Source organism: Symphalangus syndactylus, chromosome 5 (genome assembly GCF_028878055.3).
Source record: "Symphalangus syndactylus isolate Jambi chromosome 5, NHGRI_mSymSyn1-v2.1_pri, whole genome shotgun sequence".
Lineage (NCBI taxonomy): Eukaryota > Metazoa > Chordata > Mammalia > Primates > Hylobatidae > Symphalangus > Symphalangus syndactylus.
This window is the reverse complement of record NC_072427.2, coordinates 153,341,641-153,368,138: the sequence shown is the minus strand read 5'-3', so window position 1 is coordinate 153,368,138 and position 26,498 is coordinate 153,341,641. Positions and strand designations below refer to the sequence as shown.

The following is a 26,498-nucleotide window of genomic DNA, read 5'->3' as shown; positions in this document are numbered from 1 at the left end:
ACGAGAAACAACAACAAAAAACCCAAACGGAATCTATAAAGGGAAGACAGATATATTCTACATTGTTCCCATTAAAATGGAAACCCCGTGGGGAGAGGAAATGCATCTGTGGAATGTAGAGTGGATTTCCTTCACATATGGGCACTCAGTGAACATTATTAATGAATGATAATGATTTGTCAAGTGACTGAAATTGTTTCAGAGCAGGAACAGGGAATGAAATACGGAGACATTCCTCTATCTCATGGGGAAATTGCTAGGCAGGCCATCCAGATGTATCTTCTTTGGGGAGTTGTGAATTCCTTGTGTGTCCAGCTATCAGTATGTAGTTATATTTTACGTTCTCAGTAATACATATCATCATCATATATATCATCATTTTATATGTATATATATAATACCCCTCTACATAGATATATGTACACATGTATATATTTATATGTATAAAATTAAAGTGTGGAACTTCTAGTTTCCTGTCGAAGAAGCTTGCAAATTGCAATTCCATCCTAACAAGTAAAAAGCTGAACAAACTGAAAAAGCAAGTCTCCTTGGATCCATGAGGGAAGCGAGGTCTCAGAGCAAACCACCGTCTCCAGAACTGGAGACACCGGCAGGAGAATGCAGCTTGCCAAGGTGCGGGAGGAGAAACCCTGGGCAGCAGCCTCTGCCAGGCGGTGCTGAGGCAGGGAAACCCGAGCTGTCACGCCAGAGTGCCACCAGAGTGCCAGAGGGCAGGGCAACCTGAGCTGTCACGCCAGAGTGCCGGAGGCTCAGAGCGGTCAAGTCTGAAAGTTCAAGATCCACAGGAACCAAGTCGTCGTCCCCTCTCCCTCACCTTCTGGAGCTTCCCCGAGTTCTCACAGTGAATAATGGAGAAAAATCCCCTCGTGCCTCCTGCAGTGGGAAGAAGAAAAAGGACCATTTTGAAAGAGGCTGCAGCACTCTGCTCTTCCTAACAAGGTCACCTCCCCTAACCCCACTGCAGCTTGATCAGCGCCTAACTGACCTGGGGGAAGGGCAACCGCCACGCCAGCCCACTCAAGCCATCTCCTGGCTCACTGCAGGTGGGGGTGGGAGGGAGGACTGAGACGCATTTGTGAATGTTCAGCTGAGGGGCGCAGGCTCACCAAAACTCTAAGGCCTGATTGTAGACTATAGAATAGACCTTCCCACTGCACACTCACGGCCTCTTTACAGCAGTTGCCTTTACCCAGTCAGAGCCGCTATCAAGAGAAAGATATAAGACATACTAAAAGGCAAATAGGGCCTGGTGCGGTGGCTCACGCCTGTAATCCCAGCACTTTGGGAGGTCAAAGCGGGCGGATCACCTGAGGTCAGGAGTTCAAGAGCAGCCTGGCCAATATGGCAAAACCCCATCTCTACTAAAAATAAAAAAATAAAAAAAAGGAAAAGAAAGAAAAGAAAAATTAGCTGGGCGTGGTGGCAAGCACCTGTAATCGCAGCTACTCAGGAGGCTGAGGCAAGAGAACCGCTTGAACCGGGAGGCAGAGGTTGCGGTGAGCCAAGATCACGCCACTGCACTGCAGCCTGGGTGACAGAGTGGTACTCCGTCTCAAAAATAATAATAATAAAATGAAATAAGAAGCAAATAACACATGTTGAAGGGACAGAGCAAGCTTCACAACCAGACTCAGAGACAGCAGGGATGCTGGAATTACCAGGCGGGAAATTGAAACCAGCTCTGATTAATGTGAGGGGCTGTAATGGATAAAGTAGGCAGCACGCAGGAACAGGTGGGCAATGAAAGCAGGGAGATGGGAATTCTAAGAAAAAACCAAATGAAGTGGCAGAGAGCAAAGCACAGTGATGGAAATGAAGAATGCCACTGATGGGCTTTGATGGATTTGTGGACTGGACCCAGCTGAGGAGAGGATCTCTGAGCATAAGGTTATCTCAATAGAAACCTCCACATCTGAAAAGCGAAGAGAAAACCCACTCACACACACATGCACACACACACACGTGCGCACACACACAGAACAGAATATCCAAGAACTGTGGGACATCTACAAAAGGTGTAGCATGTGTAATGGGAATACCAGGAGAAGAAGAAAGAAGAAATATTTGAAATGGTAATGACAGATTTCTCCAAATTAATGTCAGACACTAAACCACAGATCCAGGAATCCCAGAGAATCAGGACAAATGCCAGAAAAACTACACCTGGGCATATCATTTTCAAACTGCAGAAAATCAAAGATAAAGAAAAAATCCTGGAAGGGGCCAGAGTGAAAAAAGCACATTACCTGTAGAGGAGCACAGAGAAGAAATGCACCTGACTTATCCTCAGAAACCAGGTGAGCAAGGAGAGAGTGGAGTGAGAGGTAGGGTGGAGAGAGAACCCACCAGCCTAGAACTCTGAACCCTGCACAATTATCCTTTAAAAGTAAAGGAGAATAAAGACTTTTTCAGACAAACAAAACTTCAGGGAATTTGTTGCCAGTAGACCTGCCTTGCAAGAAATGTTACAAGAAATTCTTCAGAGAGAAAGAAAATGCCATAGGTCAGAAACTTAGATCTACATAAAGAAAGAGGGCAGAGAAGAAATAAGTGAAAGCAAAATAATAACTTATTTTTCTTATTCTTAATCTAACAGATAACTGTTCAAAGTAATAGCAACAATGTATTCAATTACGTACCCTTACATATATACTTATATATAAGGGAAATGAGTGACAACAATATTACAAGGGATGGGGGGGGAGGAATTAGGATTATGTTGTTATTATAAGAAAGTTATACTGCCTGTGAAACCCCCTCTCTACTAAAAATACAAAAATTAGCCCGGCGTGGTGGCGAGCGCCTGTAATCCCAGCTACTCGCGAGGCTGAGGCAAGAGAATCACTTGAACCCAGGAGGTGGAGGTTGCAGTGAGCCGAGATTGCGCCATTGCCCTCCAGCCTGGGCGACAGAGTGAGACTCCATCTCAAAAAAAAAAAAAGACAGATTGTCATAGTGGGTCAAAAAATAAGACCCAGCTATATATTGTCTACAAGAAACCCACTTCAGATATAAATTTTGCTTCTGTGAGGTCACTTTAGGCTGACCAGCAAAAGGCACAGTCCTGAGACATGGAGAATAACCCAGAATAATTATCTTTAATAATATAAGCATAATTATAATCTCACAAATATTTTCATAGGATTGAGATATAAAGAATACATTGAAGTTTTCACAGAACAAAAAGGAAAAGCTGGTGCACCTTTATCTCTGTACATGCGAATTGATATAATCAATGCTTGCTTTGCTTCTCTTTTTTCTCCTTTTCATTTTCCTTTCCAGGTTGAGGAAAGGTAGTGGTTGTTTGTGAAGCGGTCATTTACTTTTATCCACTTAATGTCTGATGTTGTCTAACTCTCTCTCTCTCTCTCCCTCTCCCTCCCATTCCCTCTCCTTTTCACCAGGCTTCTCCTCTTCCTTCTTCCCTCTTCAACCCCACGTTCTCATGTGCTAAATAAGAAACCACTTGGTTCTTTATAGCTGTTGAGCATAGCTCATCCTCGAAGTTTGTTTAATGCTCATTTTATGCTGTCTATTGCCTATTTGTTTAATGCTCATTTTATGCTGTCTATTGACTATTGCCAAAGAGCAGAGCCACTTTTGTTGAAGGCTGTGCCACTCACCCAGAGTCCCCTGTGCAAAGGAAGGGAGGCTCACACAGAGCCAAGGGAGGGCAGGGCACACCACGTGCCCGTTGCAGAGCCAGCATCCCCTGGAGAGCTGCACTCCTGCCCTCAGACCCACTGAGCTCCTTCTGCAAGGAAGCTTTTCACAGAAGAAGGATGCTTTTATGAGGTTCGGATTCTTTCCAAGAGAACCAATTTTGCTGTTGTTGCATGTAAGAAGTTGAATTCTTTTTCCCCTCTGGTCTAAACCCCGCCCAGCTTTGTCTGGTGTGGTGTCCTGTCCGGAGAAGACCTGTTGTCCTAGTTTGTGTTCCTCCAGAAGCCCACCCTGAAACAGTGACTCAAAGGCCAGTAGGTTACTTGTGACATGAGGAGCTACTGATCAGAGAGTGGGAAAGTGAGACAAGGAAGGGAAGACAGCCAATCAGGAGTGGGTTATCACACCGGTTATGGCTGTGGCCATTGGAGCCAAACCTGCTGGGGAAGTCAGTCGGGGTACAACATGTGTCCTTATACAACGGCTCCTGCCTGTCCCTGGTTGAGGGCTGTCACAGGGAGCACTCATCCCTGGCATCTCCTTCCTACCAGGGTGGGCAAGAGGGCTCCGCAAAAAAGTGCAGGAGCTGGTGGTCAGAAGGTGGGTCTTGTGCCTGAAGGGTGCAGGTAGGAAATGTGGGTGGGCATGGCTGTGTGCTCTGCCTGAAATGCCTGCCTGCTGAGCTGACGCTGATTTCACGCCGTGTGGTTCCCTGTAGGCTTTCCTGGGTCTGATGGTGAGTAGAATGTCTAGCATTTTGTCTGGTTTTGCAAGTGAAAAAAGTGAGGCAGGGGAAGGGCAGTCAAGTTAAGGACTAAGTGAGCAAAGCAGAACAGAACCCAAGTGTCTTCGATCACTTTTGCCCATTTTAGAGCATACACTGAATAGTCAGTGAATGAATCTTTGATGACGTGATCATCGAGACCAAGCGGTAGTAATTCTCCTCGGTCTCTCTTGGTCTTTTTCCCTTTGGTGGGCCTCCCAGGTGGTGTGGTCATGATGGGAGGCGCAGTGATGGTGTGGACCAAGCTGCCTAGTGCCGCCATATAATGCAGCTCCATCTACCCTTGTCTGCTGCTCCTCCAGGTGAGCAGTTGCTGCAGGACAGCGGTAGGTTAAATAGGCCATTATTGTCCATAGGCCTTTCTCTGTGTGGCATGTTTATCACTAATAATCGGTCATTGCTATGACTGCCTGATTGCATGGTCCTTCAGCCACTATTTTAGAATCTTGTATATGTCTTATACTTTATACATATACTCATGGATCAAAAGCATGCTATTGCATGGCAGTAGGTGTAAAACACTTTCTTTTTTCTGGTGGGTTTTTTTTTTTTTTTTTTTTTGAGACAGAGTTTTCGCTCTTGTTGCCCAGGCTGGGGTGCAATGGCACGATCTCGGCTCACTACAACCTCTGCCTCCCAGGTTCAAGCAATTATCCTGCCTCAGCCTCTAGAGTAGCTGGGATTACAGGCATGCGCCACCACACCCGGCTAATTTTGTATTTTTAGTAGAGACGGGGTTTCTCTATGTTGGTCAGGCTGGTCTCGAACTCCTGACCTCAGGTGATCCGCCTGCCTCAGCCTCCCAAAGTGCTGGGATTACAGGAGTGAGCCACTACGCCCAACCGGTATAAAACAGTACTTTCTTAGTTATCAGAGCTTAAGCAACACAGCTCCTCAGTTTCATAAACAGAGATAGTGCTTTTCAAAAAGAGACTTGAAATATCCAAATCATAAATGTTGTTTATTTGACTTTAAAATGATTACCTTGGGACAGGGACACAGCAGTTATCAAAGAGTGACTTTTTAACAGATGCTGGGGTTTTCATGGATTTCTCACCAGCAAGGTTACTGCAAGATTGTCCCTATCCCATTTGAAGTCACTACTAATAGCTTAGTCTGTCTTCCTCAGGTAGGAATCAGCTGAGCCTAATGTAGTGAGTGTATCAACTCCAGATCTTCCCATCTCCTTGTTCCTCAAATATTGATTGAACACCTACTATATACCCAGCACTTTCCTGGGTGCAGGGAGTACCAGAATGAAGACAGTGCTGTGCTCTAGTCCCTGGAGACCCCACCACCCCAAGCCTGTTATTTCTATGAAGTGTTAAGTTCCTTAACTACAAATTCCCACCGAGGGAATTAGGAGGCTTCACCACCAAGGATGGGGAGGGATGACTGAAACTGTGAGGAACAAGAGAAGTGGCAGTCACGTGTACGTGGGGGAGTCAGGAAAGGCTTTAGGGGGCAGTGAAGAAAAAAGTAGGATTTACATGCAGATAGGCAAAGATAGAGCATTTTAGGTGAGAGTATGACAATTCATGCAAGCTAGTGTTGATCAAGGGAACTTTTAAAATAACTTTATGACGTATAATTTATGTACAACAAACTGCACTCAAGTGCACAATATGGTGAGTTGTGACAGATGCATACCCCCATGAAATCAGCACCACAGTCACAACACAGAACATTTCTTGGCTCCCAAGAGTTTCCTACTGTACATTTGCAACTGGATGCAGGGTATGTTTTAGCGCAAATAATGTGCCCCTTTCAACACAAGCACATTTTGATTTGGCTTTTTTTGTTACCAAGTAAGATGCACCAGGCACCCTAATATTTAGGTCTGAGTCCATATGCTAGTAGACCCAGGTCCAGGGGGCCCGCCCCATTCCCAGAGAGGCCGTGGTCTGTCACTGGAGGAACCATGACTGCAGGGGCTCAGTCCTGACGCACATACAGGTCGGGGATGGGGGGGGCAGTGGAGAGGAAGGCAGGGCCAGGTTATCGAGGATCCCGGACAGCGTGCAGCAGAATTTAGATTTTAACCTATTGGCAAGAAGGAGCCCACTGGAGATTGTGACCAGGAAGTGATAGAATCAGATTTGTACATTGGAAAAATCACTCTTGGGACCTGGGTCAAAATGGTCAAAATGAGAAATGATGAGGACTGACTTAGGGCGGTGGCTGTGGAGGGAGGGATGGAGAGGAGATAATGCAGTCAGAATCCAGAAGGCAGAATCAACAGAGCTGGGACAATCCTTTGGGCACAGGATGTAGTAAGAGAGAGAAGAGTTATTCATAACTTCAGGCTGACCGTGTGGTCAGCCAGGCAGTGCCTTTTATGGAGGCTGTAAATCTGGGCAGGTAGAGTGATTTAGGAGGAAATATGTTTAATTTTGGGCTCCTATGTCTGTGGGATACACTAGTAGAGATGTCTGATAGTTGGGTCTGTGGGTCCAGAGGTCTGGGCTGAATATTTGAGGGTCTTTAGCATTTGAGTGACACTTCACCTAAGAAAACTGACTCAGAGCCTTCCAGAGTTCAAGGCACAGTGCTAGCAATGCAAAGGTAAACGCCGGCACCGTCTGGGAGGCATTCTCTGACCCCTAGACCAGGTCAGGGCCTCCTGATTTGGGTTACATTAGTATCTGGTGTTACATTTTTTGTCTGTCTTCTCCACAATACTGGAAGCTTTGTTAGGCTGGAACCAAGGTCTGTTCTTTGCTGTATCCTCAGCACCTATCACAGGACAGGGTGCCTCGTAGAAGCTCAGCACATACGTTCAACCTTGTCAGCTGAATGCCACCCCAACTACGCACGACTAGGGGGTCCTTCTAGGGAGAGCAGTGATGTAGGGAGGATGTAACGTTGCAGGGCCAGAAGTGCCAATACCGGAGCCCCAGGCCGCTGAGGGGCACAGAAGTAGCAATGGAAGGCTGCACAGTGTTCATTCAAGCCAGGACTTAAAGGGTGAGGAAGAGTTCTCCAGTCAAACAGGGAGGGAAGAACATTCTATGTCCATGGGTACAACATACATAAGTGCACAAAAGAGTGAAAAGAGGCCGGGCGTGGTGGCTCACACCTGTAATCCTAACACTTTTGGAGGCCAAGGCAGGCGGATCACCTGAGATCAAGAGTTTGAGACCAGCCTGACCAACATGGAGAAACCTCGTCTCTACTACAAATACAGAATTAGCTGGGCGTGGTGCCGCATGCCTGTAATCCCAGCTACTTGGGAAGCTGAGGCAGGAGAATCGCTTGAACCTGGGAGGCAGAGGTTTTGGTAAGTTGAGATCGCACCATTGCACTCCAGCCTGGGCAACGAGGGAAACTCTGTCTCAAAAAAAAGAAAAAAAAAAAAAGAGTGAAATGGTTGTGTGTAACCAGAATAAGAGGCTGCGATTCAGGAGGATGAGCACTGGCAGGAGATGTAGCTTGGGGTGTAATTGGGACCACTGTAATGGGGTTAGGACTTTGTTCTTTATGAAACAGGAAGTGAGTGGAGACTTTGAAACAAGATAGATAGTCTTACGATCCTCTGACATTTTTAGGATGAAATCTCTGGGGATAGAATACAGAGATGATGAAACCTGCCCCCTGAAAAATGCAGTTTTGGCCAGTACCCCAGTGATTCTCCTGTGGGTCATCCAGAGAGCTTACCTGGAGGAACAGCCATGTGGATGGAGGCTGGGGTGAGAGTAGGCTGGTGGAGGCTGGGGTCAGGGGAGGCTGGTGGCAGCGATGTGGGTGGAGGCTGGAGTGAGGGGAGGCTGGTGGCAGCGGTGTGGATGGAGGCTGGGGTGAGGGGAGGCTGGTGGCAGCGGTATAGATGGAGGCTGGGGTGAGAGGAGGCTGGTGGCAGCGGTATAGGTGGAGGCTGGGGTGAGAGGAGGCTGGTGGCAGCGGTGTGGATGGAGGCTGTGGTGGGGGAGGCTGGTGGCAGCGGTGTGGATGGAGGCTGTGGTGGGGGAGGCTGGTGGCAGCAGTGTGGATGGAGGCTGTGGTGGGGGAGGCTGGTGGCAGTAGAGGCACCTCGGGAGGCAGGGACAAGGATAGCAACTGAGTGCTGATAAAGGCCACCCTGCTAAGTAGCCAGAAAGTTTGCAGAACCTTCTTTTGAGGGATCTGAAATTCAAGTTCTCAAATGCCCCAGATCATCAGTGTTCAAAACCTCAGGAAGCTTTGCAGTCCTGCCTCGTGCCTGCTTGAACAACTGGATGTGGGCAGGGGGCTGTGGGACCGGGCCATGCCAGCAGAATCCCGCCTTACTCTGGGGACTTGCTCTCGTCACAGCCCCTGGTGTCCTGAGGGTCATTTCGGTGTCATGTGAGTATTACTGTGGCTATTGGAAAGGATTTGGTATGACTTTATTTGAAAAGTTAGGAGCTTTTTTAAAAAAAAAATTATCTTTGATAAATTTAGTAGAATATTTTGAAAGTACTTTTTAGACAGTAATGATGAACAAATTGCTCCTGAACTAGAAGGAGGGATCTAAACACATCATCTAAGTACAACAGTATGTCTGAAAAATATCTCTGCTTGTCTTTTATTTGCCCTTTAAAGTCTGTGCAAACAAATGTGAACAGCCTCAGGACTCTAAGAATAATATTTTTCTATGGATGCGTGTGGACAGATAAACAAAACCCCAAGGGAGAAGAAACTTCTATTTAAATAAAAATAAAGATCCCCTACAGCTCCATCCTCCTTTGCTCACTGGGTTTGCTGTATTTCATTTTGAGATAAAAGTAGTTTGGATGATTAAGAGTTGAACAAAAAGAAAGTATTTATGTCTGTCTAAATCTGTCTCTATCAATGTAATCTATCTTATTTCTCTAATCTTATCTACTGTCTTATCTATCGACCTATCTGTCCATCTGGTTTTGAATATTCCATATTCCAGCCATAAGTAGTAGATCTTTTGCATCCCTGGGGTTAATGGCCTTTGAGCAGACACTGACCCTGTGCGGCTCAGGGTCCCGTGGGGAAACACCCTCTTCCTCATCGGTCAGTGATAATCCTGTGCTCACAGCTCTACGCCCCCTCGGAATCTCCTGTCTGAAGCCCCTGTAGGACTCTGGGATCCTCCGAATCAGCCCTCTCCAGCTCCAAGCACACTGGGATCCTTGCTGCAGGAGGTTGCTGTTGGCTTCTGCCCATGCTGTGGGTCGGGATCTGCAGCTGACAGGTGTGGGAGCTTAGGAAGGCACCTGGTGGTTTCTCGGTAGGAAAATAGCGTGGAGTGTGTGCGATCGTGTTTGAGGATCATGTTTGAGGAAGCATCATGAGAGGGTGACTGTCTCTGTGGTAGTGTCCTTAGGGAACCGTCTTTGCCTGGATCCTGGGGTCAGGTTTGGCATGAACTCTGAACTTTCTCCCTCCGCAGGATCCTCAGTAGAAAGGTCCTGTCCTGAGGAAATGCTCAGAGGCACTTCTCTTGCTGATGAAGCCTGCCTGTGTGTGTGTTTTTGTCCTCATGGAGATGCACATGACAAATTGTGTGCAATGCCTCGGCACAGCCCAACAGGTTTTTCTGTTTACACTTAACTAGCCTTGGACAGCGGGAGGAAACTTAAATATTTCCTTTTCTTCTCACAAACCCTTTATCTAATAAAACAAAATTACTGCAGATGAAGAAGGGAGTGATTCAAATCGTCTTTTAAATCAAGGACCTGATTTGGTTTGGCCTCCCTGGAAGACTTTTTAGCTTGTGCTATGCTGATAACGTCTCTACAGGCTAAACCGACCAGAGCAGAAGGCAGGGTGGCAGTGCCCGTGGTGGGGTGGACAGCGTGGGGGCGGGCACTGTCAGTCACTGAGTGCTGGGTTGGCCCCTCACTCCTCCATATTTCTGTACCAGTAAAATAGGTTGAAACTGACATCGAGGGCAGCTTCAAGAAGGTAAGGAGAGACCACGAGGGCAGCAGTGCAGAGGCTGTCACCCTCTGGAGCTACTGCTCGGGGACTGAGAAGGAATTCAGTCTTGAATACATGTTAACCTCAGTTCCCGCTCCTTATCTGGACTGGCTGGCTCCCTTCTGCGCCAAGAATCTGAAACCCAGCTCTGCAAAGCAGCAATTCCCAACTATTTTCCCCCTAAAATACACGAGACGCACTCCCATGGGGCATATCTAGATTGCAGGCTGCGGCACAGATAAATCAGGCTGTGGGTTGGGCGCAGTTCCCAGTAAAACTCCACTTCTTTCCCTCCCACTCAAGAAAGCAGACCTCCATACGAGTAAGTGGGAGATGGTGCTCTGTCGCCCCAGCCCTTGGCGTGGGACTCGGCCTGTCAAAGCTGCCAAATAAATATTTACTAAGTGAAAGATAGCCCTGAATCCACACTAATTTGTATTTTTTAAAAGTCATTCATAAACGTTAGCATTTTAACTATTAGTTAGCAATTAATCCCAATAAACCGGCGGGATTTTGTGATTGTGGAACTGTTGCAATGCGTTGGTCAGCAGGAATATTTGTTAGCATTTTTATGGGCTCTTAAAGTTGTCTTAGCTGTGTCACTGATAAAGCCAGCCACAGGCTTTATCAGTCCTGCCGTTGGCTGTCAGCACTGCCTGGATGAACTCCTCATCCTTCCCAGGAAGAAACTTCTAGCAGTGCTTAAGCAGGTCAGGGAAGACAGAATCTTGATACTGCCTGCTTATCATAGGCCCTCGGGAGGCCTGCCCTGTGCAGACAAATGCTTCATTTCATGATCGTATGCAAACCAAGAGCAAGAGTCTCCTAGCAGCACTGAGTGTGGGGCACTGGCCACCTCACTGCTGTTGGAACTCTGGAGTTGGAGCCAAAGGACGCAGCCCCTCCTCGGGGAAGGGCAGTGGGGTTAGGTGAAGATTCAAGAGCTCCTCTTTGCCTTATCATCTAGTTGTCCTATTCTGGGGGATTTTTAAATAAGGATTTAAAAAAAAAAAGGACTTATGTATTATTTTAAAGAGCAGCCTTAAATAGGCAGGCATGTTTTAGTAAAAATAATTTTTTAACCCTGCGGTGCAGAGACTGCCAGTCAAATACAGTGATGGTCATTATCACTCACCTGCCCCTGCCCCCAGCCTGGAGGAAACAGAGTGCAGAGTTAGAATGGTTCTGGAGCATTCATGGCTGCTGGGAGATGCCCAAGAGGGCTTTGAGGGCAGGGCAGGGTGAGCAGGGAGCTCACCGTAGGGGTGCAGAGACCATCCCAAGCAGCGTCTGCAGATGCTGACTTCAGGTGACCAGGCATGGAGATGGCAGGTGAAACAGATAAATATGCCCCCAAAATGATGGGAAAAGAGTGAACCGGGATCGCTTAGAAATTGGAAGCAATATGGCCGGGCGCGGTGGCTCACGCCTGTAATCCCAGCACTTTGGGAGGCCGAGGCAGGCGGATCACTAGGTCAGGAGATTGAGACCATCCTGGCTAACACGGTGAAACCCCGTCTCTACTGAAAATACAAAAAAAATTAGCCAGGCGTGGTGACGGGCGCCTGTAGTCCCAGCTACCCCGAGAGGCTGAGGCAGGAGAATGGCGTGAACCCGGGAGGCAGAGCTTGCAGTGAGCCGAGATCACGCCACTGCACTCCAGCCTGGGCGACAGAGCAAGACTCCGTCTCAAAAAAAAAAAAAAAGAAAGAAAAGAAATTGGAAGCAATACAACAAAGGCTAAACATATTTGAGTGAGGAGTTCAGTGTGGATAGCTCTTGGGTATCACGAGCATAAACAGAGGAACTAACAAAACCTGCAGGGAAGCAAGGCTGCATTGCCCCCTGCAGTTACCCCACCTAGTGTGGCCGGGAGAAGCTGATACTTCTTTTCTCCGTGGATTCAGGGGCATTTCCCACCTGTTTTAGGTATGCCAGTTTGACACAGTGAACTTTAGACTGACAACATTTCATAATTGCGATATAGTTTCCTTCCATTTTGAGACCTTGAACACAATTTTCTTTAATGGGAAAGCACACATTTTATACTTAATTCTAATTATGTTCATCTTGTTTTTTGAATTATTTAGCTACCTCTAATAGAGGGTCTGAAAGATGATTACATTCCACAGTACTAACATTTTCAATGGCCCTAAAAGACCTGAGATGCATTGCTTGCTACTATTTTATCAAATTATTGTTTCTAAAATGCTGTTTTACTCTTCTAGTAGGAAGAGTGACTTTTAAAAAAATAGATATTGGCTGGGCGTGGTGGCTCACACCTGTATTCCCAGCACTTTGGGAGGCCGAGGTGGGTGGATCACCTGAGGTCAGGAGTTTGAGACCAGTCTGGTCAACATGGTGAAACCCCATATCTACTAAAAATACAAAAATTAGCCGGGCATGATGACAGGCACCTGTAATTCCAGCTACTTGGGAGGCTGAGGCAGGAGAATCACTTGAACCCGAACGCAGAGGTTGCAGTAAGCCAAGATTGCGCCACTGCACTCCAGCCTGGGTGACAGAGCAAGACGCCATCTCTAAAATAAAACAATCAATAGTTTGTCCAACATGGTATGTTGAAAGGGCAGAGAAGCTGAAGAATGATGATGAAGACTAAAATAACGATGATAAGCAAAGAACTAAACAGGCATCTGTGCAGTGATTCAGGAGGGGTGTCCATGAGAGGCGGCTTCAGAGCAGCTCTCCCTGTAACGCAGACTTATCTCAAGGTTCCCTCCTCATTTAAGGAGTCAGACCACTGTGGGCTTTGCTTTAGAGATATTCCACTGTGTGTTTTGTTGCTCGTGACTATCCCTTCAGCTTTCTAGAGGAGCTCATCTTCATCTAAAGTCGGGTGAAGGTTTTTCACTCCTGGAGAAAGCTGTTACAACATTTTTGGGACAAGCAGCAGGTGTGCCTCAGCGAGCCTGTCATTATCTGGGGAGGGGGCTCCAGATAACCCACTTCTATTTGCTTTCTTTAGGGAAATGACATGGTCTCCTCCTGTAACACTCCCCAAAAGAAGTATGAAAGCCGACATAAAATACAAATATGATATTTGCATTAAGTATTAAATATAATACCTTCAATGTAGTATTTGTGCTTAACTCTATCCAGTTCTCAGTTGTTTAGGAATCTTCTGAGGGCAAATCAAAAATGTCAGTAAAGCAAAATATGTCAATAAGGCATCACACTGATGAAAACAAAACCAGAGGTTTTAAAAAATCATCTGGGCCGGGTGCGGTGGCTCACGCCTGTAATCCCAGCACTTTGGGAGGCTGAGGTGGGCGGATCACCTGAGGTCAGGAGTTCGAGACCAGCCACGGTCAACATGGTGAAACCCTGTCTCTACTAAAACACAAAAATTAGCTGGGCCTGATGGCGCGCACCTGTAACCCCAGCTACTCGAGAGGCTGAGGTGAGAGAATCGCTTGAGGGGAGTGGGAGGTTGCAGTGAGCCGAGATCGCACCATTGCACTCCAGCCTCAGTGACAGGGTGAGACTCCATTTCAAAAAAAAAAAAATGTAGTTATCAATTTTTTGTTTTTGACCAAAAGTATTTCAGGAACTTTGAAGAAAGGACCTGAAAATTATTACTCAGGCTGGTATTTACTTTGCTGACTTTTAACTCTCAGAGCTGAACAGTCATCCTTGATCATTCCAGAGTGAGTTTAGGAATTTGCAGTCATTTCCTTTTTACTGGGTATTTGCATACATCACTAACCAGCTGGGATTGGAATGAGCAGTCTCTCGATGCTGAAATAGAATGATGAGAACTCAGGGCCAGCCTGAAATGTTCATCCTCATCGATTAATCCTTAATGAACACTCATGCATAGATGACATCAAAGAAGGTCCTTTGCAATGTACAGGGAAGACAAACCGGCTTCCATAGTGTACATTCTTAAAGGAAGGTTCCAATAGACCGATACACATAGTTAACATTTTAGGTTCCAATAGACCGATACAAAGTTAACATTTTGCATTTTTATCCATGTTTTGCCCCAAGATTAAACATTAAGAGTAACGTGGACATTTGCTCAGTGTCCAGGGAAGGGTCAGTGTGTATCGCTGGGAAGAAGGCTGTCTGGCAGGGTTGGGAACGTGACCTCTTGCCCTCCAAAGCCTGGGATGCCCCAGTGAATACCTCCAATCTTGCAGTGTATGGACACAGAGCGAACTCTCCCCTCCGAATACAGACCAGAGGTTAGAGGTTAATGAATGGGTGCTCTCTCCACACTCAGGATCCCGTTCAATAGCGGTTTTATAAATAAGGGCTTAAATGGGGTCAGAAAAGGACCTACATATTGCTTCCAAACGCTCTACATCTTTTTGAAGCAATAGTGTTCAAAGACGACATCCTTCCACCTGGGAAGAGAGAGATGAAGCTCTTGTGATTGGAGAACTGGACGGCTACTCCTGGCTCAGTGTGTCTAAAAACAGGACCAAATGGAAAACAAAGTAGGGGGGGAGGTCCTTGCTGCCCCCTATTCTTCTCTAGTAATCCCTTAAAAAATAATTGCGGACCCAAACCTCTGGCCTCCAGCACATTTTCCACTTGATTAGAGGCCTTTGTGAGGTGGGGAAAGGGACCTGCAGACTTGTATATTGTGCTGGGGCCTGAAATGTCCAGCTGGGAATTTTTCCCATCAAAAGGGGATTTTAGTAAAACCATTATCAGGGGCTTAGAGGAGAAAAGCTGTTGGGCTGCAAGTGAGGGGTAGATTAGCATTAGCGGGCTTGTTTTTGGCGCCAGTGGAGGAGCGGGAAGGTGTTTGCAGCCACTTGCACACAAGTTCCTTAGTTTCTCTGCAAGTTCCTGGCAGGTGCAGAGGTAGGAATGAATACAGGAGTGGGAACTAACAGGCTTGAAAATGGCACAGGGAGGCTTTACCTCTGAAGCATCCAGTGGAAGGCAGCCCAAATCAGGAAGGACTGCAAGGTGTTGTTGATACCTGCTTCAGTGTGTAGACGGCCGTGGGACTGGCCTCCTTGCTGTTATGTGTGGCCACGTCGCCTGGAATCCCCCACCCGCAGCACCCGACCCCTCTCAACAGCCTCCATAGACGGAGATAGGAAAGTCAGAAACTGGGAAGTGGCCATGCTGGAGTCCTTTAACGGGCGAATGGACACCTTTAGGGTGGGGTGGGTGTGCTGGTAGGGGCTAAAAGAGTACAGAGGAAGGTTAGGAAAGCAGCAGCAGTGGCTGTCGGCCTGCAAATCAGTGTCCACGCTGTGTGGATTTGCAGACTGAGCCACGGGAGCCTCCTGGGGAGAGGGTTTGGGAAAGGTCCCCTAAAACAGAAACGTGCGTCTTCTTGGGATTACTGGAGCCCTCAGCTATACCTTCCTCTGCAAAACGGAGCACAGAAAATGGACTCACGTGCGTTGGATGGAGACTGTTGAAGCCAGTAGAGTAACTGCTGCCTGAAGGACCCATGTGAGGAATGTCGGAGCCGGCCTGCCCCGGAAATGCTTTTTCCTATTTGTCCTCTATACACTGTTGCTGTAGCTCGTCTTCCCGGCAAAAACGGGGTGTGGATGAAAACAACGTTGGTCCTGACTGCTGTGAGCACAAAACTAGAGTGACAGCCACATGTCTCCCGTAGGACATTTTCAGGCTTACAGTGCTGTGACCGCAGAGGTCTCAGTCACACGAACATCCTCATGCCAGCCTGGTGGCCACATTCGCAAGAGATTTGTCTAGAGTCAAATTCAAACAACCACAGGAAGAGGGCCTACCTTCTTGAAAATGAAGCCCAGGTCCAGGCGTGGTGGCTCACGTGTGTGATCCCAGCACTTTGGGAGGCCGAGGTGGGCAGGAGTTCAAGACCAGCCTGGCCAACATGGCGAAACCCCGTCTCTACTAAAAATACAAAAATTAGCTGGGCATGGTGGCGGGTGCCTATAGTCCCAGCTACTCGGGAGGCTGAGGCAGGAGCATTGCTTGAACCCGGGGAGCAGAAGTTGCAGTGAGTTGAGATTGTGCCACTGCACTCCAGCCTGAGCAACAGAGTGACTCTGTCTCAAAAAAAGAAAGAAAAGAGAGAAAGGAAAGAAGGAGGGACGGAGGGAGGGATGAAAGAAAAGGAAGGAGGGAGGGAGGGAAGGAAGGAAAGGAAGGAAGGGAAGGAAGGAAGGAAGGAAGGAAGGAAGGAAGGAAGGAAGGAAGGAAGGAAATGAAGTCCCAGAAAGCCGTTCTTGGAGGCTATGAATCAAGGAGCAGCCCCCCCCAGTTCTTCCGAGGAGCAGCTTTAGGAACTGCTGGTCCTCAGCGTTCACACATTCCTCTCACTCCGTTCTCATTCTGGCTCCTCAGCCAGCCCCGTTTTCTTCTTCTTGGCTTTGTGCGGGGTGATACATGTTTGCTTTTCTTTCCTTTACAACCTGTATTCTCTGTTTGGGGTGTCTTCCCTGAATCTGTATTCTTTCAGTGTAGTCACTAAGAATGGCATATTTCAGCTATTACTTTCCAAAAGTTGCCCAGGGAGATGTTCTGCTTTCGTAAGACCTTCATGGATGGTGCAGGAATATAATTTGCCTCATGCATAGTCCCCAGGTCCCTGAAACTTTTCCTTTTTTATTCATTCTCTAACCAAAAATGACGTCTATATTACAGAGCTTATCAACTGTGGCTCCTCTGGCCAGTACAGCTTGGTAGAGGCATCCGCAGGAGATAACTGCCTCCACCTTTTTTCCCACTTCTACACCTGCCCTTCCCACTCACACTTTCATTCCCTGAGGCCAGGCTGTTGAGTACCAGGAGGGCAAGACCCAAAGGCCTCTCTGCCCTCAGCCTCTCTCTTCTTGTGCCATTCTACGGAATCCGGCCACACTGGCTCAGAAGTTATTTTTGTAAGTTCTGCTACCTTGTCCTAATGTCAGTTTGCTGTAGGAGGAATTTAGGTCACAACAAGCAACTTTACTTCTTCATCAGGGCTCTTATTATTTTCATCTTCATAGACGCTCTTATATTTTATGAAGATTTCTTCATCTGGGCAATAAAGATACTCCTTTTAATAAAAATTTAAAAAATAAAAAAAAGATACTCCTAAAATTTTAAAATTGCTTTTCCTCAAACTCTCTCTAGAATTTTTCATTGCAGACAATACACTTTTGAATTTTCTTTTGTAATAAAAAACTAGCTTTTTTTCTTGCTGTTTAAATTGGTACCTCCATGTATGACTAAAATTTTCCCCATTTTTTTCCTCCCAAACTCCCCAGATATGGCAATCTAAGAAGGATTTGTGTGAAGTGCCCTTTAAGAAGAATTAGAAGTTTAAAGAGAAAAAAAAAAAAAAAAGCATTAGACGTTGATGTTTGATTCTCTTATCTCCAAAAGCAGAGAGCTGCAAACTAACACCTGGCTCTGGGGAGTAACCTCACTGATATTTTAAAATTCAATTTCATCTTTTCCAGGAAGTGAAATTCCTCATTTGTCAACTCTTACGCCTGGAGGAAATACTTTGCGGGTGCGGGTGAAAGGGAAAGGACCAGAGGGGATTTGTTAGATGGGAGGAGGTTGTGGTTCCCCACAGGAAATAGCTTCCAACTCACAGACAATGCTGCCACCTACTGACAAGGCATGGGACTTGCAGACTTTGTGGGTTTCTACACTTTTCTATCTTCCACAGTGGAGAATATTTAGTTTTGCATTAACCATACTTTATTGTGCTACCTTATATTGGACCCCAAAATCATTTTCATAAACTTGGGGTAAAGAAAAACACAAGGTCGGACTCCTAGCTTTAATACCTCCAGGACAGGTTTGGATGTGATGCACAGCTGCTTCACAATGGGGAAGGTAAATCGTGTGTAAGAGGGTTTTTTGTTGTTTTTTAAAGGGCTGGGGAGGCTGAAGGAACAGTCCAGGAGGAGACAGTAACAGTTTCCCAGCCCTACCTTTCAATAATGTGTAGTGCTTGACTTTTACCTCTTAACCCACATATGCACATTTTTATTTCTAAAGAAAGCAGTTATAGGCACCTGTAATCTCAGCACTTTGGGAGGCCGAGATGGGAGGATCACTTGAGCCCAGGAGTTGGAGCCCAGCCTAGGCAGCATAGCGAGACCCTGTCTCTACAAAAAATAATAATAGTAGTAATAATGGGCATGGTGGCACATGCCTGTGGTCCCAGCTACTCGGGAGGCTGAGGTGGGAGGATTGCTTGAGCTCAGGAAGTCGAGGCTCCAGTGAGCTATGATCACAGCGCTGCACTTCAGCCTGGGTGACAGAGCGAGACCCCAACTCTAAAAATAAATAAAGCAGTGATGAAGCTGTTTGCTGCTAAATCCTGTGTCATACGTTAATGAGTTTCTGCAGTTCCTCTTGTGATTCCATTGAAAATTAGACCCTTCTGTGTAGGGAAGAGAGAGGCCAGCTGCCTTCCTGTGGGTCATGCTGTTCTGGTTGTTGACATCTGACCCTGAGCACAATGGCAGGGCATCTGTCTCAAGTGCACAGACATCAGCTAGGACTGGAAGAGCCAATCCTCTATCTACTCCAGGCTCTGGAAACTTGAAGACCTTTTCTGCTTCCTGCAACCGTCAGCTGTCAGCTGGATGAAGTTCAGGGGGCCACAGAACTTAACCATCCTGCTTTTACAGATTCCTGAAAACTGGCTAAATTCTGTGCATTTGAAATAAATTAGGAAAGGTAAAAATTGTCACTTTCATCTTGTCATTTTCATGTTGTTTGCTTAAGACACACCTAGTGGCCGTCTTTTTGTTGTTGTTCACAGCAGTGGATTTTTGGGCAATGAAGTTAAGGTTTAAATTATTGAAAGCAGAAATGGTTGTCTTCCATCTAAGAACATTAAGCATTTATTCGAGGGGCATTTGAGGGGCTTAACTGTTACAGTTTCTCCCTTACTTTAGTCATGTGTCCAATTTTAGCCTCAGTGATTTTTCTAAAGATTCTGAGAAATAGCAGGACTAATTTTTTTGGCCCCTCCCTGTTTAGTGACCACTTCTCAAAAAGCCTTGCCTTGGGCTAGAAAAAGGTAGCAGTGTGGCCGGGCGCGGTGGCTTACGCCTGTAATCCCAACTCTTTGGGAGGCCGAGGCGGGCGGATCACGAGGTCAGGAGATCAAGACCACGGTGAAACCCCGTCTCTACTAAAAATACAAAAAATTAGCCGGGCGTGGTGGCGGGCGCCTGTGGTCCCCGCTTCTCAGGAGGCTGAGGCAGGAGAATGGCGTGAACCCGGGAGGTAGAGCTTGCAGTGAGCCGAGATCGCGCCACCGCACTCCAGCCTGGGCGACAGAGCGAGACTCCGTCTCAAAAAAAAAAAGAAAAAAGAAAAAGGTAGCAGATGTGGACATAAATAATGCTAGTTTGAGGTCAAGATTTCCTAAGGGGAAATATTATAAGCCTTGGTAGTAAATATTTCCTCATATCCTTTTTAGATGAGAAAAACAATGTTTTCCAAGCCATATTAAGTAATTCTACATTAATATTTATGAAAAATTAACCTGGTCTCAAAGAACTGTTTTCCCACAGTCCAGTTCCAGTGTCTCAGATCCATAGTGTAAGGAGTAATTGTTGACACACCACTGTGTGGTAGGTCTGATCCTTCTGGAGTGTGGATTACGTAAATGGGGGAGTAATAAATATAAGAAGGTGCCTAGTATTAACAAATTAGACCCTTTTACTCTTTCTGGACAAGTGGGATTTGTAACTAAAACATCTGTAAAGTCAAGCCTTTTTACCCTTGAATGAAGAGAAAATAGCTAAAGTTTTTGCAACTTGATTCTACTTTATAAAAGGATTGTGTGGCAGGTATTTATAGCATGTGAAATATGTGTGAGTTCCTAGCTTTGAAGCTCTCATAAGCATGTACTCCCAGCATTAATATTCCGCACTACTATGTGTGACAAAGCAGTGTTTTGGAAACTGGCTCAAATCCTCTGAGAGCAACAGGCAACAGATTTGACACAGTTAGCTACTTCAGTACCTTATAGACCGTTTAACAACATGTACTAGTTTTTCAGTTTCCTGCATAACCCTATATAATGCTTGCAAACATGTCTTAAGTTTGCATAATGTAGTGCATATTAAATAGTAATAACTTTTAGCATTTTGGGTTTTTTTTTTTTTTACTCCTAATGAAAATGACATGCTTTGGTGTAGCACCTTTTAAAAAACTTTTTTTAAGGCTGAGGTAGTACAAAGATCCCTTGAGCCCAGGAGTCTAAGATTGTAGTGAGCTCTGATCGTGCCACTGCACTCCAGCCTGGGCAACAGAGCGAGACTCTGTCTCAAAAAAAAAAAAAGACCAAAAGAAAATTTTTTTAAGAGATGGGGTTTTGCTGTGTCGCCCCGGCTGGTCTTGAACTCCTGCGTTCAAGTGATCCTCCCACCTCAGCCTAGTGAGTAGCTGGGACTACAGATGTGTGCCGTGCCTGGCTTGGTGCAGCACATTTCTGAAGAGAGACAGGGTGGTGCTTTGCAGTGCCTCTGTGAGCCGCCTCCATGCTGGTCACCTCCTGCATTGGTCGTTAAGTCTAGAGCAGCCCAGGTTCTGACCCTAGGTTCTCCTCTAATTACCTAGGCAAAATCTTTTCCACTTTGTTAGGCGTCTTTCCCTATTTATAAAATTAAATGTACCACATCTGCCAGATTTGGGAAAACAAAAATGTTGAGACAGAGAAACCCAACACTGTGTTATGACTGAGTTCTCCGCAGATCACACTCGCATTCCTAACCTTGTCTCTCTCGGGTTTCTCTGCTGCGCCACAGCTGCAGACCCAGTTTTCTTCTTTGTAATTGAGACTCATTTGTTTCCACTATCACAAATGCAAGTATCCTTGTAAGTTTGTTATAAGGATATAAAGCATTTGTTCCTTAAACAACTAAAGTGGCCGGGTGCGGTGGCTCATGCCTGTAATCCCAGCACTTTGTGAGGCCGAGGCGGGCGGATCACTTGAGGTCGGGAGTTTGAGACCAGCCTGACCAACATGGAGAAACCCCATCTCTACCAAAAATTCAAAGTTAGCCGGGCGTGGTGGTGCATGCCTCTAATCCCAGCTACTCAGGAGACTGAGGCAGGAGAATCACTTGAACCTGGGAGGCGGAGGTTGCAGGCAGCCAAGATCGTGCCATTGCACTGCAGTGTAGGCAACAAGAGTGAAACTCCGTCTCCGTCTCAAAAAAAAAAACATTAGAGTAATGAAATAATAGAAACTTAAGTCTTCTTTTTAAAGAAAATATGTGCACTTTTCTGGGTTAACAAATAGCAGGCAGAGGAATTCCACTTCTATTGTTTTACTGGGAGTGGAGGTTTAACATATCCCACTCTAGTGCTGCTCAGTTAAGATCTCAAGCTTACTTTCTTTTGCACCTCAACTGGAGGGCTTGGCTTTACATACGACCAAATATTCTGGGTTGGTAAAGGCAACTCCACCAGGCAAAATCAGAGCAATCCCTGGAAAAGAGGAAAAAACTGAAACTGATCATTTGTGGACATTTAAATTTACCAATTGTCTAGAAATTCCATACAAGAGCTAAGAATATATGCTCTTATTCCAGCTGTGCACTTACCTTTGATACTTCATTAAGTAAATTATTAATATGTGGCACTGACCTAAATATGCATGTCCCATCTGTTTTACAACTTTTTAAAAAATTTAACTTGCTGCCTAATAGTTGACCAAGTACATTGACAGAAATGAGGTAAATATGTGGCCCAAGTCTGAGCTTCGGTTTGAATGCAGCTTTCTAATTTCTAATCCTGTGCTTTACTCATGATCCACACTATTTCATCAAAAAGCCTCACCCCTCTGACTCCTCAGGGGTTCATAATGGCACAAAATTTAGGTCTTGCCCTCTACTAAAGGGATGGAATTAACTTTTAAAAGGGGTGATGTTTGATGCAGGGAAGAGAAAGAGAACAGAGAGAGGGGACCACTACATGACTTACTATAGTCCCTCCCTTTCTACCGCAGAACACAGCAGAGATCAGAGGCCAGGGCTTTCCCTTTCATAGAACTGGGAAGAGACAGTTGTCAGAAGCTGCATGAGGTCTTGGTTTTGTTTTACAAATCTGATCTTTTAATCAAGAGGTTCTTATTCTTTAGAAACACAGTGGTCCCTGGGGGCCACTACCCTTTCCCTTTGAAAACCTGAATTCGAATTCTCTAAGTCAAAAGTGAAAGGTTTTGTTTGTATTCTAAGACCAGCATCTATCTAGTAACCACTTCGGGAAAGCAGCAGGATTTGGGAGCTAGGGCATGCTTTAATTTACATATCATATGTCCTTATGTAAGAGAAAGTGCATACCTTTCAAAAGAAAAAGGAACGTTTGCTTTTTTAGATCTTTGTTGTTCATCTGACTCATGAAAGAACATGATCAGTTGGAGTTTATTTTTAGGCTATACTGGTACCGGCTTTTAGTTTTAGTAAATGTTAAGTTGGACAAGTTAGAGGCCTAGCTTGGGAGCTACAGAAATTGGCCGAGCCCCACAGGTGATTTATAGATAATCTTTGCAGTAAGAACATTGAAGGGCTACGCACAATGACACTTAGAAAAAGAAGGGAAATGAAGCTGTTCCTTGACCACTACCCAGTTTCTGTTAAGGTTTATTACTTCTAGATGATAAGATTTACACGAAGTTTACATTATGTTTTTTCAGTTCTCAAGTTTCAGCAAATACCTGAACCAAGTTTTTTCTGTTATTCTAAGAACTGCCCTGGAGTGCCTTTTAACTTTTGTGCCACCACACAAAGTGTACTATCAACTCATGTCCTTTAGCTCTTCTGTTCTTCAATGCATTTCTCCCATTCCTGTAGGTATGGTGGGGATCAACTTTTCATACCACCAAGAATCACCCTTATTCCCTTTGAAGTACTGTCCTATGGCATAAGCTTGTTCATACGGTGTTCAAACAGCTACCGTTCACTTCTATGAGGGTCACCTTACTGGAAACCAAGGTATGATGAGTAACTAAATCTTCTCATCAAGCAGAAGGGAGCTGGACTTTAGAAATGGAGCCTGGGCCAGGCAGAGTGGCTCACGCCTGTAATCCCAGGACTTTGGGAGGCCGAGGTGGGCAGATCACTTGAGCCCAGGAGTTTGAGACTGGCCTGGGCAACATGGTGAAACCCTGTTTCTACAAAAAAATACAAAAAAAAAAAAAATAGCCAGCCATGGTGGTGTGTGCCTGTAGTCTCAGCTACTCAGGAGGCTGAGGTGGGAGGATCACTTGAACCTGGGAAGTCAAGGCTGCAGTGGGTTGTGATTGCAGCACTGCACTCCTGCCTGGGCAACAGATCAAGACCTTGTCTCAAAAAAAAAAAAAAAAAAAAAAAAGGCAGGTAGGAAGACAGGAAGGAAGGAGGAGAGGGAGGGAGGAAGGAAGGGAAATGCAGAAATGGAGCCCAGGTTTGAATCCTGGCTCCCTCACTTACTGGTTGGGTAACTTACGGCAGGAATTACGACTTATCTGGAAAACAGGGATAATACCTGTTTCAGCAGGTTGCTTTGAAGATTAAAACTTACAAGTACCTTGTAAAACACACATAGGTTCTCAATACGTTAATTGCTTTCCATCCAAAAAGGTTGAGAGATTAGCAGTTGACCTTCACCAACCACTCTAGGTGGTTTATCATGTTTTCCAGAGACGCTCCAGCTATATGAAGTATGCCTCATTCAGGATAAGGATATAGATAGAGCCATGGTCTTAACTTTCAAACATTAATTTGCCGACCTTTAGTCAAGCGTATATTTAACATTTAACATAAAAAGGAGACAAAACAGAAGAACGTGCTTCACGTTACAGCCGGTAGGAATATTTTGTGTATTAAAATGAAGAATGTGAATACAGAGCCTAAGACTTGGGTGGTCAAATCTTTATCAATTGAATCTGTACAGCCATGCAGTCTCTTGGAAGAAAAACAGACTAAGAACCCACAACCGTGTAACCTTCAGGAGTTGTGTCAAATGCTGGATTAGAAAGCTGACCCTATGATGAGTTAATGGGTGCAGCACACCAACATGGCACATGTATACATATGTAACAAACCTGCACGTTGTGCACATGTACCCTAAAACTTAAAGTATAATCATAATAAAAAAAAAAAAAAAGAAAGCTGACCCTAATTTAGAGTCCCTACTTCTTAATAGGGACTTCACACATTTTTTTTTCCAGGCATTAAGCACTGTAACCTAAGTGGGAAGAAAGAGATCCACACCTTCCCCAAAGAAACAGAAGATGGATCTAGTGTCAGGCTCAATTAGACCCAACTGTGATGACTCTCCAAAAAGGAACAATGCGGCTTTTGTGATATGCTCAGGCAGAAAGCTTGGACATTTTACAAAACAATCTTATCCCAAGAGAAACCTGGGTTCCAGCCCTCTTCCTGGAAAGAGGGGTTGATCCAGGAAAGTTTTTATACTACTCTTATCAGCTCTTGCTGAGATCAGTATTTTTTTTAACAATCTCAGAAACAACCAAGACCAATGTGAAACCAGGAATATGAACCACTCCCCTGTTGGCGCACTCATACCCATAGGTCTCCACAGCCAAACCACAGGGTGTCAGATTATTTTGTTACTGTCTACCAAAGGGAACTCTTTGCTGGAATTGTTGGCATTTCATTAATCTGCCCCGATTTCAGTCTAAAAACCCTTGACAGAGTGGATCCAGCGGCCAGCCTCAGCTGTTGGAAGTGCTAAAATGCAAATGTGCAAAATCCTGGCCAAGCTCCCCATCCCCCAGGAAAGTGCTTCCTTACAGCCGGGCCTGGAGGGGAATGTTAAAAAGAGGGCTTGAGCTGCCCTCCTCCTTTCCACCCGGACCCTCGCTCACACTGGGAGATTCAGTATGCATGACTGAGCCGGCAGGCACGCAAGGACAGCGCTCTTTTAACTTTTCTGAACAATGGCTTCAGTCCTTCCACCTTCACATCCTCCCCACTCCCACTCTCAGGGTAAAGAAATCCATCTTTCTTGCCCACCTCGTGATCCACTTTTCAACATCACCCCTAGATCTCATTTTCACCCAAAGAAAAACTGGCCACTCCGGGAAACTGTGACTTACATACAAATCTGGTTTTTTAAAAAGTTTCATTTTGTTCAATTTCTTTAAATTTCCACGTTGTTGACAGTTTAAAGCCAAAAATTATATAAATCTCCAGTCTAATCACATTTCTAGAAACAAAACATTTCAGTAGTAAACCTTATACAGAATAAAATTTTACCCATGAGCTGCTCACCCCTACATAGGATGCACCAAACTCCACCTTGCGTCCTCTTAGAGTATACAAACAACACCTCCTACCTTGGCATGTACCCAAGCACACAATGCCTTAAAAATAATTCGCAGATACAAGGCTGTTGTTTTTTTTTTTTTTTTTTCAAAAACATACTTCATATTTCCTCTTTTATTATATAAATATCAGTTTAACCTTTTACTGTAAGAATATAAACGTTTTAAGAGGATCTTTGTTATTATTTATACAAATTCACAAACAGTACAATTAATAATTGATAAAGGTCTCTGGGTTTCTTTAACTCCATGGTCTCGCATGTTGCTGTGGAGGATTCTAAAAAAATAAACAACAAAAATCCAACAAAAATATACATCCTACTCAAAAGTGATTTCTTTAAAGCCACAAGTCCCAACCCCCACCAAAATAAAGAAAGTCATCTATTCCTCCATTTAGAAACAGAATTTTTTAAAACCCACAAACTCCCATTTTGTTAATAGAACAGAGATAAGACATGAGCTTCATCACAGCCCCAGGGGCTCTGCAGGCCAGCTCTGCTCCTGCTTCCCACAGGAAGCCGCACTGTGTGACCTTTTTGGGGGGCAACTTGGAAGAGGGTGAGGGTAGGGCAGAATTTGCATATATAATCATCATTTTCAAGACACAATCTGCATCTCAAACAGAAACAACGGTTCGACTCTCATTGCTCCCACATATTTGTGCTATAAATTAAGATTTAGAAACAGGTCCTCAAATCCCAATGAACAAGGAGAAAAAGGAAATTATAACCAGAATGTGGAAGTGGGGCACACTGGACGGATGGAGGCTGGGAAGAAGCCAACATAAAAAGACGGACAAACCCAAGGGCATCTTTCCAGTCTAGGCACAAACATGTTTCGTCTCAAAATATC

At 45.3% G+C, this 26,498-nt stretch overlaps 2 protein-coding genes across 9 annotated transcripts in view; one reads left to right on the top strand and one right to left on the bottom strand.

The window, feature by feature from the left end:
- The window catches only part of WNT5B (Wnt family member 5B), a 125,258-nt gene that overhangs the window by 41,681 nt on the left and 57,079 nt on the right, over positions 1–26,498 (top strand). The window lies entirely within an intron of this gene.
- Positions 1–26,498, bottom strand: part of FBXL14 (F-box and leucine rich repeat protein 14) — a 33,687-nt gene that overhangs the window by 4,461 nt on the left and 2,728 nt on the right. For 3 of the 7 annotated variants that reach the window (XM_055281179.2, XM_063639923.1, XM_055281184.2), the window contains exon 2: positions 24,060–25,923. In XM_055281179.2, coding sequence (XP_055137154.1) covers positions 25,833–25,923 — 91 coding nt within the window. In that variant the 3' untranslated portion in view covers positions 24,060–25,832. Of the gene's footprint in view, positions 1–36; positions 895–21,709; positions 21,806–24,059; positions 25,924–26,498 lie in introns of those variants that run through there. The other 4 variants (XM_063639921.1, XM_055281183.2, XM_055281182.2 and 1 more) reach the window with 3 other exon arrangements.